General features: G+C 30.7%; 2 protein-coding genes across 2 annotated transcripts; one reads left to right on the forward strand and one right to left on the reverse strand.

Moving 5' to 3' along the window:
* Positions 1-29: 29 nt before the first annotated feature.
* LOC100785235 (alpha-mannosidase I MNS4) lies at positions 30-8,615 on the forward strand. The gene is made up of 16 exons (XM_003536160.5): positions 30-404; positions 480-572; positions 667-753; positions 1,048-1,138; positions 1,340-1,395; positions 1,679-1,751; positions 2,294-2,403; positions 2,789-2,839; positions 3,779-3,867; positions 4,003-4,084; positions 4,185-4,298; positions 5,573-5,652; positions 5,974-6,109; positions 6,743-6,813; positions 6,918-7,164; positions 7,993-8,615. The coding sequence occupies exons 1-16, from the start codon at positions 165-167 to the stop codon at positions 8,230-8,232; spliced, it is 1,860 nt and encodes a 619-aa protein (XP_003536208.1). The 5' UTR covers positions 30-164; the 3' UTR covers positions 8,233-8,615.
* An 8,134-nt stretch (positions 8,616-16,749) lies between these two features.
* LOC100780396 (auxin-induced protein 22B) lies at positions 16,750-17,966 on the reverse strand. The gene is made up of 3 exons (XM_003535370.5): positions 17,615-17,966; positions 17,400-17,499; positions 16,750-17,270 (listed from the first exon to the last, which is right to left on the reverse strand). Exons 1-3 carry the CDS (start codon positions 17,814-17,816, stop codon positions 17,195-17,197), a joined length of 378 nt encoding a protein of 125 aa, XP_003535418.1. The 5' UTR covers positions 17,817-17,966; the 3' UTR covers positions 16,750-17,194.
* Between the last annotated feature and the right edge of the window lie 4 nt (positions 17,967-17,970).

The raw sequence follows: 17,970 nt of genomic DNA on the forward strand, positions 1-17,970 counted from the left end.
TGTTGTCTATTTTACGATGGATAAAAAAGCCTTAAAATTTTAGCCAGACCTAAAAAAAGCGGTATTTATTGAAATTGTAAATGGTTAGAAATTAGAGTAGAAAAGGGTACGAAACGATGAATGGACTTAGGAAGGAAGTGAATTGAAGGTGCAGTGAGGGCAAAATGGAAGGGATTATTCAGATCCGATCAGTGCTGCTACTACTATCCATAACCATGGCATCTCTCACTCTGGCTGTGGCCGATGGCGTTTCTCGAGAAGAAGCTAAAGAACTTCGAGATGAGGTTAAGGATATGTTTTATCACGCCTTTAATGGATACATGGACCACGCTTTCCCCCTCGATGAATTGAGACCTCTCTCCTGCGCAGGACATGATACGCTTGGTGGCTATGCGTTAACCTTGGTTCGTATTCCCATCCCAATCTCAAATCAAATCAAATCATTTTCATTCTAATTCCAATGCATTCATTCCTATCAGATTGACTCTTTAGACACTTTGGCTTTACTTGGTGACCGCCAACGATTCTCTGCTTCCGTTGAATGGATTGGTAAAAATCTTCGCTTTGATATAGTGAGTATTAGTATTCGTCCAACCATTTTTTGTTTTCATTAATAATTCCATTCATACATTTCCGTATTTATATTTGCTCTGGGTTGCTTTGCAGAATAAAACGGTTTCTCTCTTTGAGACTACTATCAGGGTCCTCGGAGGATTACTTTCAGCTCATCTTATTGCCACTGATTATGCTACGGTATCACTCACTCATTCTACAATCCACATCATTACATTAACATTTACCTGCATATAACAATTTAGAAGTGAACACACTGAATATAGATTATTATACACCATTTGATCTATGTTAGCTGACTCCACTTAACGGGGAAAAGGCTTGGTTGTTGATGTTGTAGTATCCATGCATTCCCTGCGTACTGAGTTTGGCATCTCATGACTCATTTCTCTTATTAATGCATATAATAAGAATATATTTGTACATAGTGTTTTAAGGTCTTCAATATTTATCTTTGCATTTTGTTGTCTGCAGGGCATGAGAGTTCCGTTGTATGATAATCAGTTACTAAACTTAGCTGAAGATCTTGCCAGGAGGTTGTTACCTGCATTTGATACCCCTACAGGTATTACTCAATCATACACAATTATGCTTGTCTTTTAGTAAATTTGCTCTCATAATCATCTTCCTTAATTCCAGAAAGGATTATTTTATTTCATGTTTTTTAGAATTAAATATATTTTATCCTCTCCCTTATTTTCCCCCCTCATCCAAACAAAGGGTAATAGTTCATCGTATGTTGTCTTTCATGTGCTATGTTTTGCAGGAATTCCATTTGGATCTGTAAACTTGTTACATGGAGTTGATAAACATGAAAGCAAGGTAAAACAATCTTCTCCTACGCTTCCCCTTTTATGTTAGAATATGTGGGTCTTCAACCTAGTCACTGATCTGCTAAAATGGCTGATAATTTCAAATGATATAAGAAGCAAATGCAAAAATTAGCACAGGAGATGGTTCGGAAACTGATCTTTGCTTCACTATTTTGTTTTTGAGAAACACAGAATATTTTCTGAGATCAGTTCTGATCTTGTTTTGTTTATCATATTTCTTCAACTATTTTTTGTGTTTATATTGTGTTAAAAGTTAGTACTTTTGTGCTTAGATAACTTCAACAGCTGGTGGTGGGACCTTGACTCTTGAATTTGGAGTTCTAAGCCGATTGACAAATGATCCTAGTGAGTTTGCCATTTTCCCTTTAGGTCTATTGAAAGCATACATTATGCAAGGAATCCAAGTTATTGTCTTTGAGAAGATATATGAACTAAAGTTTTGAATAAGCAAGTGTATCCACTGGGAAAATAACTCTAGAAGTTATCAAAGATATCATTCACAAGTGACAAATATGATTGAAGTAGGCCAACAAATGACAGGATTGTATTGATTGCTTTTGTTTAGTGTTCTATTCTGTTGGCTGTTTCTGCAGAGTCGCTGTATGTTTGCACTTGTATTTTCTTTTTTTTCTGTAAAAAAACAGAGAAAATGGAGCAAACATTTTTTGAGAGAAAAAATTATTCCAACTCTCTCTTTCTCTCTCTTGATAGTAAAAAATATTTTCAATCCCTTTTGCGTTCTCCCCTTCCAGCTCATCTAATGGAGCAACTATGGTCCACAAGTTGTATTTGGTCTCTTGTATTTTCTGGGGTCTGAATAATGGGGAGTATTGTTTCATATCTGTTTGTTACTTAAAATCCTATCCGATTGTTTCTTTGACATGCAGTTTTTGAACAAGTTACCAAGAATGCAGTGCGTGGACTTTGGGCACGGCGTTCAAAGCTTAACCTGGTCGGTGCTCATATTAATGTTTTTACAGGTGAATGGACACAAAAGGTACAAAGTATATATTATTTGTTGAAAATATACATATACACATACATGTACATACATACACACATGTGTGTGTGTGTGTGTGTGTGATGCTCTACTTTCTGTACCAATTACAGTGCCTCTTTTTCTTACTTGTGTTTTATCTAAAAGTGTACTACCTTGTAAAACACTTATACATCCCCTTTTCCTCTGGTCTAAATAAATGTACAGGGATCCTAATCCTAACCAAAGCTATGTTAGCAATTTCAGTTGTTTACAGTTTATTTTGCATTCATTGCCCCATTGATCTTTCTCTTCTTTAATATGTGTAACTTTACAATTAGGACATAGATTCTTCCAATTTTTGTGAATCAACAGCTACTACAGCTATCTCTTTGGCTACTTGCAGGATGCTGGGATAGGAACTAGTATTGACTCTTTTTATGAGTATCTATTGAAGGTTAGTAACATAAATTTAGTAAGGTGTAACCTCTATGATGCAATTTGTAATAAAAATTTAATTCCTAATTTCCTATGATTATGCAAATGAACTATGGTTTGATTTAATTTGATAAACTAAAATATACCTGAGTTATTTTAGGATTTTTGTATACATATATTTTGTGATAATGTATTTCTCTATGTGCATGTTTGTGTGAACACATTTGTTTTTGTTTTATTCGCTGTTTCTGCTTTACTATCTAGTTTGATATCAAATTTATATCTGATTTAGGGAAAAAATCTTATTCTGTGCTTTCTTTATCTATTAATTATTTTGTCTTTTAGCATAGTATTTAAAAAAATATAAATTTCTTCCTGTATCTACCAGAAACAAACAAGTAAAATTGCTAAGCATTGTATTCTTCCTATTGCTATTCTGCCACTTGTTTCAATTCAGCATGAAGGATTTCCCCGGAATTTTTTATGCATTTAGGACTTATTTAACAAATAGACATTTTAATAGAGTAAAAAGAGGTAGCATTGAGGACTGTAATTTTGTTTACATATTCTAAAATTAGTCTGCTTGTTTGTGCCAACTTATTTTCACTCTTCAGCTCTATTTTTTGCTGACATTATGTATATGATTCATTGGTTCTACAACATATAAAACATGCGGTTCTTAAAGTTAAAGACCCTTTTTGAGGGAAATTGCTTAATGAAATTATAGGTTGAAATATTTAAAAATATTTTCAATTCAAGGACATTTATATACCCAATTTATCTAGCCATCTAGTGGCTATTGATTGACCAATTTTTGAATGTTATTAACTAGGCAGGATGGTTTTATCTAGAATTCGTTTTCTTTTCTTTTTTTGTTATTTTTTCTTTTGGGGGCATTACTTTGTTAGTTGATATACATCAAGTTCTCTGATTTTGTTTTCCATGTACGACCTTTCAGGCTTATTTATTATTTGGAGATGAGGAGTACTTGTATATATTCCAAGAAGCTTATGCTGCTGCCATGCATTATCTTTACCATGACCCTTGGTAAAAGCTTGTGGCTATGTTGCCACCCTGTAAATATACTTGACTCGCTGTCTATCGTTTTTTGAAATGTGTAAGTATGTTTATTTTTAAATGTATTTCAAGTTTGAAACTCTTGATTTGTGTTTATGTTTCAAGGTATGTGGAAGTGAATATGGATTCTGCTGCTATTGTCTGGCCATTATTTAACAGCCTGCAGGCATTTTGGCCTGGCCTTCAGGTTTTCATTTTCCTAGTTTTTAATATAATAGTATTTTTAGCTGACTCTGGATAAATAATAATATCATGGTGGGGATAATTGTAACATGTATTTTTTCAAGGTTTTAGCTGGAGATATCAATCCCGCAATTCGCACCCATGCTGCCTTCTTGAGTGTCTGGAGAAGATATGGTTTTACTCCTGAGGGCTTTAATCTTGCTAGTCTCAGTGTTCAGGTATAATTAGTCCTAAAACCTGGGGGCCAATATAGCTGTTAAAACGATGCTTAATTATACCTTCAGCCTTCTTTCTATTAGTTGCATTTTAGGGTAGGGTAACTGATGTTTTGTTGCACCCGAGTTTAAATGATGTCCTCTTAAATAAACTTATATCTCAAATCTCTGTGCACATAAATATATCTTGTTTCATCAAAAATGAATCTCGTAAGCAAGAAATGATGACCCCATGGGGATATCCTCTAATGTCAGGATGGAAAGGGAACTTCAGAAATCAGCAACACAACAATGCTGCTCATTAATGAGACACTCTTGAAAAAGCACAAGCAGTACTGTGAAGAGAAGTAATGAACTAAATTCTATCCCAAAAGTGTAAAGCCAATTTCTTAGACAATGTTAAGATGTTCCATATGGGTTAGGAATATGGCCAAAATACTTTTTATAAGACTTAGATAATCTTCCCTTCAGCTAGCTTTTGAGGTCCGGTTAATTTTAGAGCCTAGCCAATCCTGATGTGTTAGCTTTTGAAGTTGAGTTAGACCCAATTTATTTCTAATATTGATAGTATAAGAGTTTATTGGGTCTTAATGTTGGGACATTTGCAGATGTTCGGTGTTGCAAACTTTACGCTCTAGTTGTCTAGTCCTAGGTGTATGTTGAGATGTCCTACATTGGATAGGAATATGGCCAAAATACTAGTTATAAGATTTTGGCAATCATCTCTCTTTGAACTACTTTTGAAGTTGAGTTAGGCTATTCATTATTAATAGACTGCACAGTGGTAAAGCATTTGAAACAGAACTTCTTCATAGCAAAACACACCCAATGATTATCAGGAGTCCTAAAAAAATTGTTCCATGGGAATGTAGAAAGCTAGTTGCCTTTCCATGCAAGAACAAGGGCTGTACTTATTTGAAGTTAGATCTAAACATAATATTGAGAGAAGAAGCAATTTGAGGTATAGGACTTTGCAAATAGTGTTGATACTAAAACTATTCATGAGATGAACATTAGTTTAATCTACTATAGGCTTAACTGGTTTGTCTTGTCAGTTTTTTTCTTTTGAGCAATCCAAGATTTTAATGACAGGTTGACTGTGGGAGATTTTAAGATATAACCAGCAATTCAGTTGGTGGCCCTTCATTTTCTTTTACGTTTGGCCAAGTCTATATTATCTTGCAGACAGAAAGCATCTTACTATTTTCTTTTTTTTGTAATCTTTTGGTTGGTTATCTTTAATATTTATGAACTGTTTATATATATATATATATCAGCATGGGCAGAAGAGTTACCCGTTGCGGCCAGAGCTAATCGAGAGCACCTATTGGCTATACAAAGCTACCAGAGATCCTAGGTTTGCTTATATGTTCCTTTAAATTGCGTTATCATTGTAACATTTAGCTCCGTATGTTTGATTTTTTAATATTGATTATCGTACTACGATTGTCTATAGCCTTGTTTTTTCTCTCTCTAAAGATCCTCTCTTTTCATGTTTGTTGCCTACTTCTTGTAATGTTTTTTCCTCCCTTTACTTTTGACAAAAAAAACAACAGAAATTGGGATTATCCTTTCTTGTTGAACTTCTATGAATTTTTTGTTGATAGGTGTGACGTAAGTTTTATTTTGTTGACAATTTGACATGAAACTAGATTCTGTCTTATCTGTTTCTTTGTAGATATCTCGATGCTGGGAGGGACATGGTTGCTAGTTTACAGTATGGAACTCGATGCCCTTGTGGATATTGTCACATTTCTGATGTTGAGAATCACCAACAAGAAGATCACATGGAGAGCTTCTTCTTAGCTGAGACAGTAAGAATAAATTCATGGCATAATTTTGAGAACACAAGCCCTAAACTTTTTCAAACAAAAAAACAAAAGAACATAATCTCTTCAGTTGTATTTTATTGAAGATTGTTGTAACATGTAATTATGTATGGAATATTTCCTTATTTATTTGGATTAGTTTTTCCTAATTTCCCTCATATTATTATGTACAGATTTGTAGCCTAAAATCTATAGGTTAGCATTTACATAATTTATTTTTCATGTCTGTATATATGTTGTACCTACTGTTGTAAATAATCAGAAAGTTATCTTGTCAAGTAAGATCATTGCTCAAGATAGGTAGATTGATTTTTTTATTTAGGCTCTAAATAATCTCTCTAATAAGATCTACAATTGTGCGGGATATTATGATTTTAGATGAGGCTGATATTATGTCAAGGACGAAGTTACCTAGAAGCTTAAGTAGTCAAGTGGAAATCCGGGAATGAGTTTAAGTCTATCAATTTCATTTTGTTTTGAGTTTCTACTTTTCTTTCTTTTATAAACTATGCCTCTTACTACCATTAACATTTGTCTTGCCTTTCATATTTTGTCTTTTCCCCCCCTCTATTATTTATTTAAAAGAAAAATGCTGCTACTAACCTATGCTACAATTAGGTCAAGTATCTGTGGCTTCTGTTTGATTTGGCTGTGGGTCCTGACAATCTTGTGGAAAATGGGCCTTACAAGTGAGTGAGCTTATGCATATTTAGCACTGAAGGTCATTTACTGCCTGAACTTTATTTACAACAAAATTAAGGTACTTCTTGTTTTACATTTTTCTGTGAAACAGGTACATATTTAGCACTGAAGGTCATTTACTGCCTGCTACTCCTCAAATCTCCTTAGTGAGGGAACATTGTTTATACTATGGGGCTTATTGTAGAAGTGGTGATTTGAGACAAACATACTTTGTGCCAGAGTCTGACAAAGATAAGAAAGAATCCAATGATACTGGATTTTATGAGAGTTGGACTAAACCTACTTATTCTTCGGACTACACTACTGTTGAGCCAAGTGCTGTTTCAGGTTTGATCAAGGTACTCTTTACTTTCCATCTCTTGACTTTGGCTTTCATATTACTTGTGCCAAATATCACACTTAGACCTTCTATTTCCCTCCTTTCATTCATCTCGCTATAGGGCATGCAATGGATAAATTTCTTGACACTTGTTTCATTAAAAACAAGTTTAGAAATCAAGTTATTTTGTTAGGATTTGAGTTTCACTGCATATTTTCTATTTGTTATTCTGCATGTTATTAGAAGAAAAAAATGGGTTTAGTTTTGGCAGAGTCTGTTAGCCATTCTCTCTTCAAAGTTCAAAATTAGATTAAAACTACGAAATATCACAATGGCTACTATGTGGTGTGTTTGACAAGTCTCGCATACATTGGGCTGGGAATTTTCTACAACTTGCAGATTGTGTTTAGGTTCTCACAGCAGCGAGTCAAACAAAACAAAGTAGTTTATTTGGTCTAATATGACATTATGACCTGATCAGACTGCTTGGGTTGATGTATTAGCATCCTATCCATTATGGTCTGTAAGCCATAATGCCACAGACAGTGTGAAATTTCAGCATTGGTCTAACATTTTACTGACTTTTCATCAGTCAATGCTCCAGTGCCAAGCATCTCGCGTTAATTTCTCTCAAGCATGTTTTAACTTGGAAGTGACATAAATGTTAGCTCACAATTAAATGCCAATGGATAATGAAATTATGGATACATTCAAGAATAAATAGCAAATGGTTCCGTAGAAATCTGATTTGTGTTTGTGTGCATTTTGGGGATTTCTTTTTTATTTTTCTCTTGCAATTCAATTTGGAGCAATTTTTTATGTTGAGTATTTTGTTATAATTCTGCAGGGTTTCTGCCCAGGATTAAATCATGGACAGAAGTTTGGTATATTATATGCCTATCCAACTGATGAACGTCATGATTATGAAACCAACCAAGTCCAACAGAAAGAATCAACTACTGCTGTGCAACTGCAAAGCCATTCAGTATTGGTTCTCCGTGACCAGAGTTCTGACAATTTGCTACCAGAAGACAATAGCAGTAATCATAATGATAGTCAGACAAATGAATCAAGCGATACTCCTTGAAGTAGGAATTATAAGATCTCAGTTATGCAATAGGATTGGTGGGGAAGAATATACTCTTCAACTTCAAAGGGTTGTACTTCTAAAACTCGGGCAGGCTCACCCACCTGAAATTTAAATTCAAGTTTTGTTAGTCTGTCTAATTGAGAAAGTATGCATTTGATAATTTCGGCAACTGTTGATACAGAGAGCATGGAGCTGAAAGAGTTAAATTATGGATGAACTGACCCACTAATATCCTGCCTCCTAATCATCGGGCACATGTATAAGAATGTAATGTAATTATTTTTGTTGTATCATTTTTCCTAAGGCTCTTGTAAACCTATTGTGAGAGGTTTAATCAGTGTACATGACATAGGTATTATCAGATTATTGAATTTAGATCATAATTTGAATTGCTGATAGAAGAGAAAATCTCAATCTTCCATTAGATCAAGCAAGACACATACACGAGGATTCACTTGTTCCAAGAGGATTACTGTTAAGTATTGTTAAATTTAATCTAGTTTTTATAAATATCAAATTTCATAAATTCAATTGTTGAATTGAAAACTTCCATTAAATAGATTAAGCTTATAATTGTTGGATTTAAAAAATGACTTGGTCTTCGCCAGTCAATTTCATTTTAATGGATATTGTATTTTTTAAAATATAAATAAATGTTGACTGTACCATTATATATTTATATTTTTTTAATTTATCTAGAATTTGGTGTGATCATTAAAATAATATAGGCTTTAGATCTTACAATTTGGGGTGAATCTAATTTTGGTCCTCTTTTTTCTTAAAAAAAAAGTCTCAAATTTGAAAAAAAATGTTTTCATTCCCTAAACACTAAAATTAAGGGACAAATGATTGTTTTTTCAAAACTGGGGTCTAAAATAGTTTTTTTTTTTCAAATTAGAGAGACTTTTTTAAAATTGGGAGATCAAAATTAGATTCATATCCATTTTTTGAGACTAAAGACATGATTAAGGTAGTAATATATGATTGAAAATTTAGATTTGATAAATTGCTATTTTAAAAAACAAATAATTAATAGATAGAATAAGTGTTTAATACTATCTGTTCTTTTTTTTTTATAAGAAATAACTCGGAATATATTTTATATTATAATTTATCTTTTATAAAATAAAATGGAAATAGTATTTACTTTTAAGTTAAAGTGGTTTGAGTTCGAGATGGACTCCAAAGATTTTATTTATCTTTTAATGGAATAATTATTTTCCTTCAAAAAACAAAATATCTCTCAAAAAGTTATATACTAAAAATACAAATATATCTAGATTTCCAACTTGATTTGTTTAACATGGTTGAAGGAAGTATTTCTTCCCTAAGTTGCCTTTGCCTTCACTTGTTTCAAGCCGGGTAATGTGTTTTATTTTACAGGAGTTTTTTTTCTTTTTCTCTTTTTTTATAAGGTGGACAAACCAATAGGCTTATAGCCACACCAGGAATAAAAATCCTAAACCAAAACCCGGGCTTCGCAGAATCATTTTCGTTTCATTTTTATATTTTTGGCCTTATGTTTTATGAACGGTACACATTACATGAAGTTGAAGAACTATGTCTTCTATGTTTTCTAAACAATATCAAGTTTTCGACTTTGGCTAGCGTGCGATATCCTTGGATATGTAGGGTGCTAACAATGATTTTTTGATGGATTGCATGGTACATATCCCAAAAGATATCACACGCAAGCACTAGTCCAAGTTTTCTTCAAACTGGGGTTGAGATCAAAAGTTATCAAAGTAAAGGGGTAAAATTAATCTGTTCATGCATGTTTAGAGTCTCAATTCTTCATCCATTCGACTTTTCACTCTGAAATTCTATAAAGGTTGCTTACCTCTTCTCCAAATATTAATTAATGGCTATCAAACAAAGAATCTTGTATTTTGAGGACAACAAAAAAAGAAAATCTCCGAAGATTTAGACATAAATATAAACTTTGAGGCAAGAGTCTATGAGACTACGACCTCTTACCATGTATTTTGCGGGCACACTTGTTCATACGGCGTGGCTTCTCTCATATGAAAACTTGGCCACCCTACGAACCCTACCCTGCTTCCCTTTTGTTAAAATAATATATAAAGTTCAATTTTCACACATGGTTAGGATAAAAATCAACCAATTAGAAATTAGAAAAAAATGATTATGCACTATTTTATTCTCTCATCTAATCCCAAATTATTATTTATTTATTAATTTTTATAAAATTATCTTAAAAATTATGTAATTATAAATAGTAATTAATAATTAAATAACTGTATAAAATTATTTTACATGTCATCATTAAATTCTAAAAATTATTTTGACTATAATTTTTTTAGTAGTTATTGTAATACATATTATAATTAAATTCTAATGTAAACAGTAGTATTTTATATTAAACAGAGTACTTGAGGTAAAAGTAAACCTAACGGCAACTTAGAATTCCCCAAAGTATTCTATGACAGCACCATGATGCTGTCCTGTCAAAGGGAATTCTTTGATTGAATAGATGAAAAGGTTAAAAGGGTAAGGGAAAAAATCTTTAAGGTTTGTTTGGTAAGAAAAAAAATTAAGATGAAAGAAAATAGAAAGAAAAGAAAGCATGATTAATAAAATATTTTTTTTGTTGGGAGAAAAAATAGAAAAAAAATTGTTTTTATACATAAAAAATTTAAACCTTTTCTTTCTCTCATTTTCTTTACAATTAAAATTTTAATTTATTTTTCTTTCCCTATTTTCCTTCCATTCAACCAAATGAAACCTAAATTACATGTGTAATTTTACACACACATCTATTACATTGACTTTTTTGCTATTAAATTAAATATTTTTTAATAAAAATAAATTCACAAGTAGCTTAACAATTTTATGCATTAACTTGCTCTTCCTTCTTTTTTTTTTCAATAGTTAAAAATATTTTTCATGCATTTTTCTAGAATTCGTCTTTTCTGACATTGGTGGTGGGCTCTCATTGTGCAGTGTCTCGTCTAGTTATTTTGCAGCACATGAAAGCAATTTTTTTATTTTTTATTTATTTTTCATGTAAGCTGCATATGGTCAATTGACAACAACAATTTGAACATCACTGTTTAAAGTCTGCAGGATTATTTTTCTGTACTTGTGCCATTTACTGGCCTAAAATCTCATTGTCCCCTTCTACAGAGTGCAATAGTAAGGACACTTTCTGCTCCATGAATAAAATATTGTACATACATTTTCATTATCTTTCTTCTAGAGTACCTTTCCTTAAACTTTGCCGGTAAGAGGGATCTAGTAAAACTCTTAGCCACATTCATATAATATAATTTGATATTGCTACATCCCTTGTGTACCAGTGTATACTTAGATAATAAACTATGTTTATTTCTTTGCATAACAGTGGCTAAGCAGAAAGTATACTATGAACTTGCCATAAAACTGAAGTTATGTCTGGTCAATATTATTTAACAAACCTTTTGCATGAATATATATAATCACATTAATTAGCCAAAACTTTTCTTAAAAGAAGCAATATGCTGACACCGATATAGCTAGATAACTTTATGTGCATCTTATGAAGTTGTAAAAGCAAACGAATTAAGACACAATCTGAAAGTTATGGATCTTATTGTCATGCCTAGGGATCTTATTGGAATAATAAAATTGAATATTAATTAAGACATTGTTTACTAAGGTTAATAGATTTTCTCACTAATCGAAAGATTTTCTAATTAGAAAATAAATAATACTTGATGGGTAAACTGCAGGCATATTCTCAAAGGCATCCTAAGCATAAGCCTAGTAATTATAATAGGAAAGAAAAAAGAAACGTAAGCCTACCATGTGCTTCTATATATCATCACTTTTAAAGATATATTTCTACATATCACTTCTAGAATCTAGAGTTACAATAGAAGAAAAACAAGCATTTGCTTAATATTTCTTTACTTACGTACGTTGATCCAAATTTCTACATTTAAATATAATATGTTTTATATTTTTCATTTCTAAGCATGTTATACATTCACAATTCTCCTTTCTGGGAAAAAAAGAAGAAGAAATACGAAATAAGGGGAGTAAAATATAATTATTTGAGACCTCTGTGTACATCAAGTACTGAGCCCACACACGATCAATAGTCAATTTGAGTAGATATCTTAGATGTCAATTTCAAAACTACCATTAGGTAAGGTTTTTTAAAAAAAATATTAAAAAAAAGCTATTAGGAAAGGTTGATGATGATTAATCAAAACTACACCACACCACAATAATATGCATAACGAATTTTCAATTTTATTTTCAGATACTATTCTTGCCGCCAGCATCCCACATGCATGTCATCCTTTAAGTTCCATGTCCAAAGCATACTTAGTAAGTCATACATTTGCATATGGTTTATGTAAAAATTATAAAAGAAAAGTATATATCCAACATATAAGTTGTGTAACGTGGTATATGAATTTTATTTTATAATTGTGCGATTGCAAAAGTATAAAATAAAAAATCACATTTAAATATACGATTTTGTTTTAAAAAATAATTTAATTATTAATATATTTTATGAATTTTTTTAATTATTGTATTAGAAATGCGACTGACTCTAAATAGATTTTTTTTAAAACTTACACTAGTTTGATAAATTTGAAACTAAATTACTCTATTTTGTGAATGGAAAAAATGATAGGGTTAAGGGTCTTTCCAATACAATCAAACTACATATGTCTTTTTCTCTCTCTAATAAAAATAATTTCTAGTAAAAAATTAATAATTATCAGCAGTAATGATTTGTCATTTTTAATGAATAAGAAGGAAACGATGATTTAATTCCAAAAAGACCAACGCCAAAATTAATTTTTCTACTATGTATATTTTAAGAATAACTTCACGCGCGTCTTCTAATAATATTTTTAACAAAATTAATTCTGAATCTTAATAAATTCTTATTCTGTCAGATTTTCTTTAGAAAAATATATATGAACCTTCTTAATTAAATAAATTATTTTATCTTATTTATGATCTCAAAATATTGAATAAATTTATTTTTATTCAATGTAGCTAAGTATAAGAGAACAAATTATACAAATGTTCTATTTTTATAGAAATAATACGAAAGCTCATCTTTTAGTTGAAGACCACTGCTATGTGCATGAACCTATCCATGACTTTCCTTTAAACATCTTCCCATTATAAAATTGCCGCCAGCATTGATGTTTCATCTGTATAATCGTTGGAAGCAGACACGGTTTCAAATTCTAATCAAGACGTACAACTTTGAATCCATTATTCATTAATTCATATTATGCAATAACAATTTAGACATTTAATTATTTCTGAAACCAACAACAAAGTTCGGCAGTTTTGCTTTTTGATTCATGAACTTTATGTAAAATATGAATAATATATCTAGTTGCTTAAACCTTTTTCATATTTCAATACAAATATGATTTGCAAATCCTCCTGTCTCCTGTAATTAATATTCGCTATGCTGTGCTTATGATTTTATTATTTTTTATATTGTTTTAATTTTACCAAGTGAACTTTCTGATCAACAATACAAAGAATCCCTGCAGGGAAAAAAATATAATATAATTTCTTATTTCTTCCTAAACCGCTCTGCATCATGTATATTATCATAGACAAACACAATTTGCTAAACTTTGTCACTCTATTGCTAACAACATCTGCATTAGGTCATGCCATCAAAACTTGGATGCTGATACTGTCTAGTGCATTTTTGTCCTTGACTTTTTATTTTATTGATGAAATATGATCATATTAATTCTTTAAAGATCGTTACAAACAACCACCCATATAGCATTTTCTCATCTAACCTCACTGTATATCGTGTCTAAATATCTATAATTTGTAGGGTAACGAGATTCCTTAGACACAACAATTTTGGGTCAGGTTTGGGTGAGAACTCAATTGCCAGGAAATGTAGTGATTGTCTGCAGTTGGAATTGAAGAGAGGACCCATTTGTACCAAAAATTAAATAAAGGACATTATATCACCCATCTTCTTTCGTTTAATTGAAAATCACAACTTCTGTAATGTCAAGGTTTAAATCTTAGAGTCTCATCGTAATTATGTTTATGAGAATATTCGGTCAAACACCGAAAAATTTGAAACTTGGGTATGTAAAATGAAGATAGCCAGCCAATAATGAAACAGCAGAATTTCTATTCTATTCACTACTCTCTCTAGTCTCTTGGTCCCAGTTTGTTTGATATACTGTATTTTGATAAATAAATAAAAATTCTTTATTTTGATTATCATTTTACAATATTAACAGAGAATTATTTTTTTTATTAAATCTGTAATCATTTACTGTAGAGTGAGAAAATAAAAAAATATAAATAAAATAATTTAATTAATATATATATAAAGAATTAAATTGCACCGGTATAACTTTGATAACTATTATGTTATTTTATAATTTTCATATGAATAATATTTTGTTAAAACTCACCATTAGATTGAAAGTTTATTTTGCATAAATTATATATATAAAATTTCATATTAATCTAAAATTATTTATTATCTGTTTCATAAAAATTAAAATCAACTTAATATAAATATTTCAAAATATAGTAAAATATAGATTAGTTGATTATTTTCTTATTGTTCATTTTTGATAAAATTTAACATAAATGATGCTGATAATATCTAGATATAATTTAACGATTAAATTAATAAAAATCATATTTTATATCAAATTATAAAAATAATATAATAATTATCAAATTTATACGGATATAATTTAATCATCGTATATAAAATACATAATCATTTTTATAAAATATTAATTGTATTTTTTAATTCCTATACCAAAATCTTAAAATGTCACATAAAATAGAATAGAGAAAGTATACATAAAAACAGTGATTTTGAATGGACAAATGTCATCATTTTAATATCCTTGTTTCCCGTTCATTTATTTTTTTTGATGGATAAGTTCCATTTTACGTTGGATCTTATCCTTTTGCTACTATTTCGCAGTGTCTTAGTTGCAGTCATTCACCATCTTTATTGTAACTTGTAAGTTGAGTAGCGGATCTAGACACTGAGTCAGGGATAATTTACTTTAAAAATAAAAATAATTATTATTATAATGTATATGAAGATACAGATATAATGTTAAAATCATAAAATTTCAATATAAGTTATCTAAAAAATCAATATATAAATTCAAATAAATTAAATATCATAATGAAGGATTAAATTTTTAGTTAATTATCTAATTTTAGCTTCATTATTTAATTATTATTATTAAAATTAAAATTATTTAACTATAAAATAATTAATTTAAATTTTTAATCAATGGAAATGAAATGTAGGAGATGGGTGGAAATTCAATGATAGTATTTGAGAATGGGTACATGTGAAAACTGTGTTAGACTGTTACCAAGTTTGAAATCGAGCTTTATGCATTTGAGGAACTTCTCACTTTGTATTCGGTAAATAGTAACATTTATAAGATTTCATCTTAATTTTCTGTGTAATTAACTACCAATTGGATACTATATGGTATCTTAATCTTATGAGTTATGATCTAACTCGCTCCCTATATTCTATATATTTTTATGTGATTGGTTTATTTTTATTTTATTTTATTTTTATTAAATAAGCATAAATAACTTCTACTCTACGGGAATAAGCTTTTGTAAATGCACAAGTCAAGCATACTATCTAGAGAAAAACTATAACTTTCTAGACAATAACTCAATAATAATTTTATATCTTTTAACACTTTTTTTTTACTTGGGCTATGCTCAAATTGATATAAAAAAAATGTAATATAATAAAGTAATACTAGTATTATATTGCTTGAATTGTTTAATTGAATATATAATGAAATACATTCTATTTCATTACATCTAACACTTTTCTTTCATTTCAAGAGTATTATATTGGATAAAACTACTTTTTTATTTTTATTTCATTCCATTATAAAAATATTTAAATAATGGAACGATAATTTTATTTTATCATATTTCATTCCGTTTTACTCATCATTATATACCTAAACATATCTTTGGTGCTGATTTTTTTTTTTAATATTGAAATCATCGGAGGGAAGGCTAGCTACTACATTAGTCCATTTTCAAGAATCCGGCATCCACAAAGCCTTGGGAAATGATAAACAGATGGTTATTCGATCGTTCCATATGAAAAATGATAGTTGTACAATAATTTTACGCAACATTTGTTAAAAAGGCCAAATAAAAAGAAAAGATAGAGAGTTTTGAATTTTAATTTAGATAAAAAGGTGTGGCAAAATCAAACCTTTAATAACCATTTGATGTTGATTGTTGAATGTGTGAAAAAGATGGAAAAATGGCCGAATCGAAGACATCCGATACTAGTCACTTGATGGTATATTGTTGGATATGATTCCAAAACTGTGATCTGAATTTTCAGTTTCAACTTAAGAAAGGCATCAGAATTAACTCAATTAAGATTTAAGACGTTCGAAGCAATTAGAAGAAGGAAAATAATCAGGCGCAAATTAACATACTTAATTGAGTCCATCCAATAACACAGGCAAATACCAACACTTAGTATATTACATTGTATTCTTGTATCAACACAACCAAAAAACTTGGATTAAACAATATTACATATAACCTTTAATTTTCTATCTCTCCTCTACACAAAGTTTCATTTGAAATCTCTAAGATTTCTCACATGAAACTTCAAAAAGGATCAGTGGAAACAACATCATAAGCATAGCATCCAACCACAGATGCCAAAATAATAACCATAAAAGTTGCCAAACTTGAGGAAGATCGAAACTGCACCGTATCTTCCATCTTCTCCTGCTTCAGAGTATAACTCCATATAAAGGTATGCCAAAAGCACACACTAGAGTGATTTCAAAAGTCAAAACCCTTCAGATCCGAGAACACAAGCTTTTCAGCATGTTTTTCCCTTCACCCCCAAAACACTTTTTTTAATTCTCTGCTCATAGTAATTTTTAGTGGTTTGGTTTTCTCATACAGCACAACCCAAACCCCTTGCCTCTGATCCTTTCATGATTCTTAGCCTTTTGCAAGAAGTCACAAACATGCTGTACAAAAAAAGTACGGTTTCTGTCAGATTAAGATCAACTCATGATGATGAGACACAAACAAAAGCAGAAGGATCAGAAAGAAAAGAAAAGGAAAGAGAGAGATGTCATGTAATGTAAAACACTTACTCCCATGGAACATCTCCAACTAACATCCAGTCACCATCTTTGTCTTCATATGTAGGTGCATAGTCAGATCCCTTATAACCTTCTTTTTCAGAATACTCACCTAAAAAGCCATAAACATAACATAACCACAGTCATTTTCACAAATATTATAAAATTTGACTAAGTAGTTTCATTTCATCTCAATAAAACAAACAAAAACTAAAACTCTTTCTCACCTATGGTCAACTTGAACATGTTTTCTAGAGCTTTGAGGAGTTGTGTGTAGCCTCCATAGACCTTCAAGTCTATCTTTCTGAGGTAAGGAGCTCCATCCATGCTCACTTTCACATAAATCCCAGCACCATCATTCTCCTGAAGGCTGTTCTTTCTGTAGGATCTGATTGGTGGCCACCCCACTATCTTAGCCCTGTAATACATGTCAACACATTCAATAAATCACCAAACTCAAAATATTCATAAAAATACGAAGAACTTCAAAGCATGCATCCCCACTCATCAACAAAAAACATGAGATAAATAAATTAAAGACCTTTAAGTCTTAACCCTTAATAATAATATGTTAATTATTGAC

Source organism: Glycine max, chromosome 10, assembly GCF_000004515.6.
Source record: "Glycine max cultivar Williams 82 chromosome 10, Glycine_max_v4.0, whole genome shotgun sequence".
In the NCBI taxonomy this organism is placed as follows: domain Eukaryota; kingdom Viridiplantae; phylum Streptophyta; class Magnoliopsida; order Fabales; family Fabaceae; genus Glycine; species Glycine max.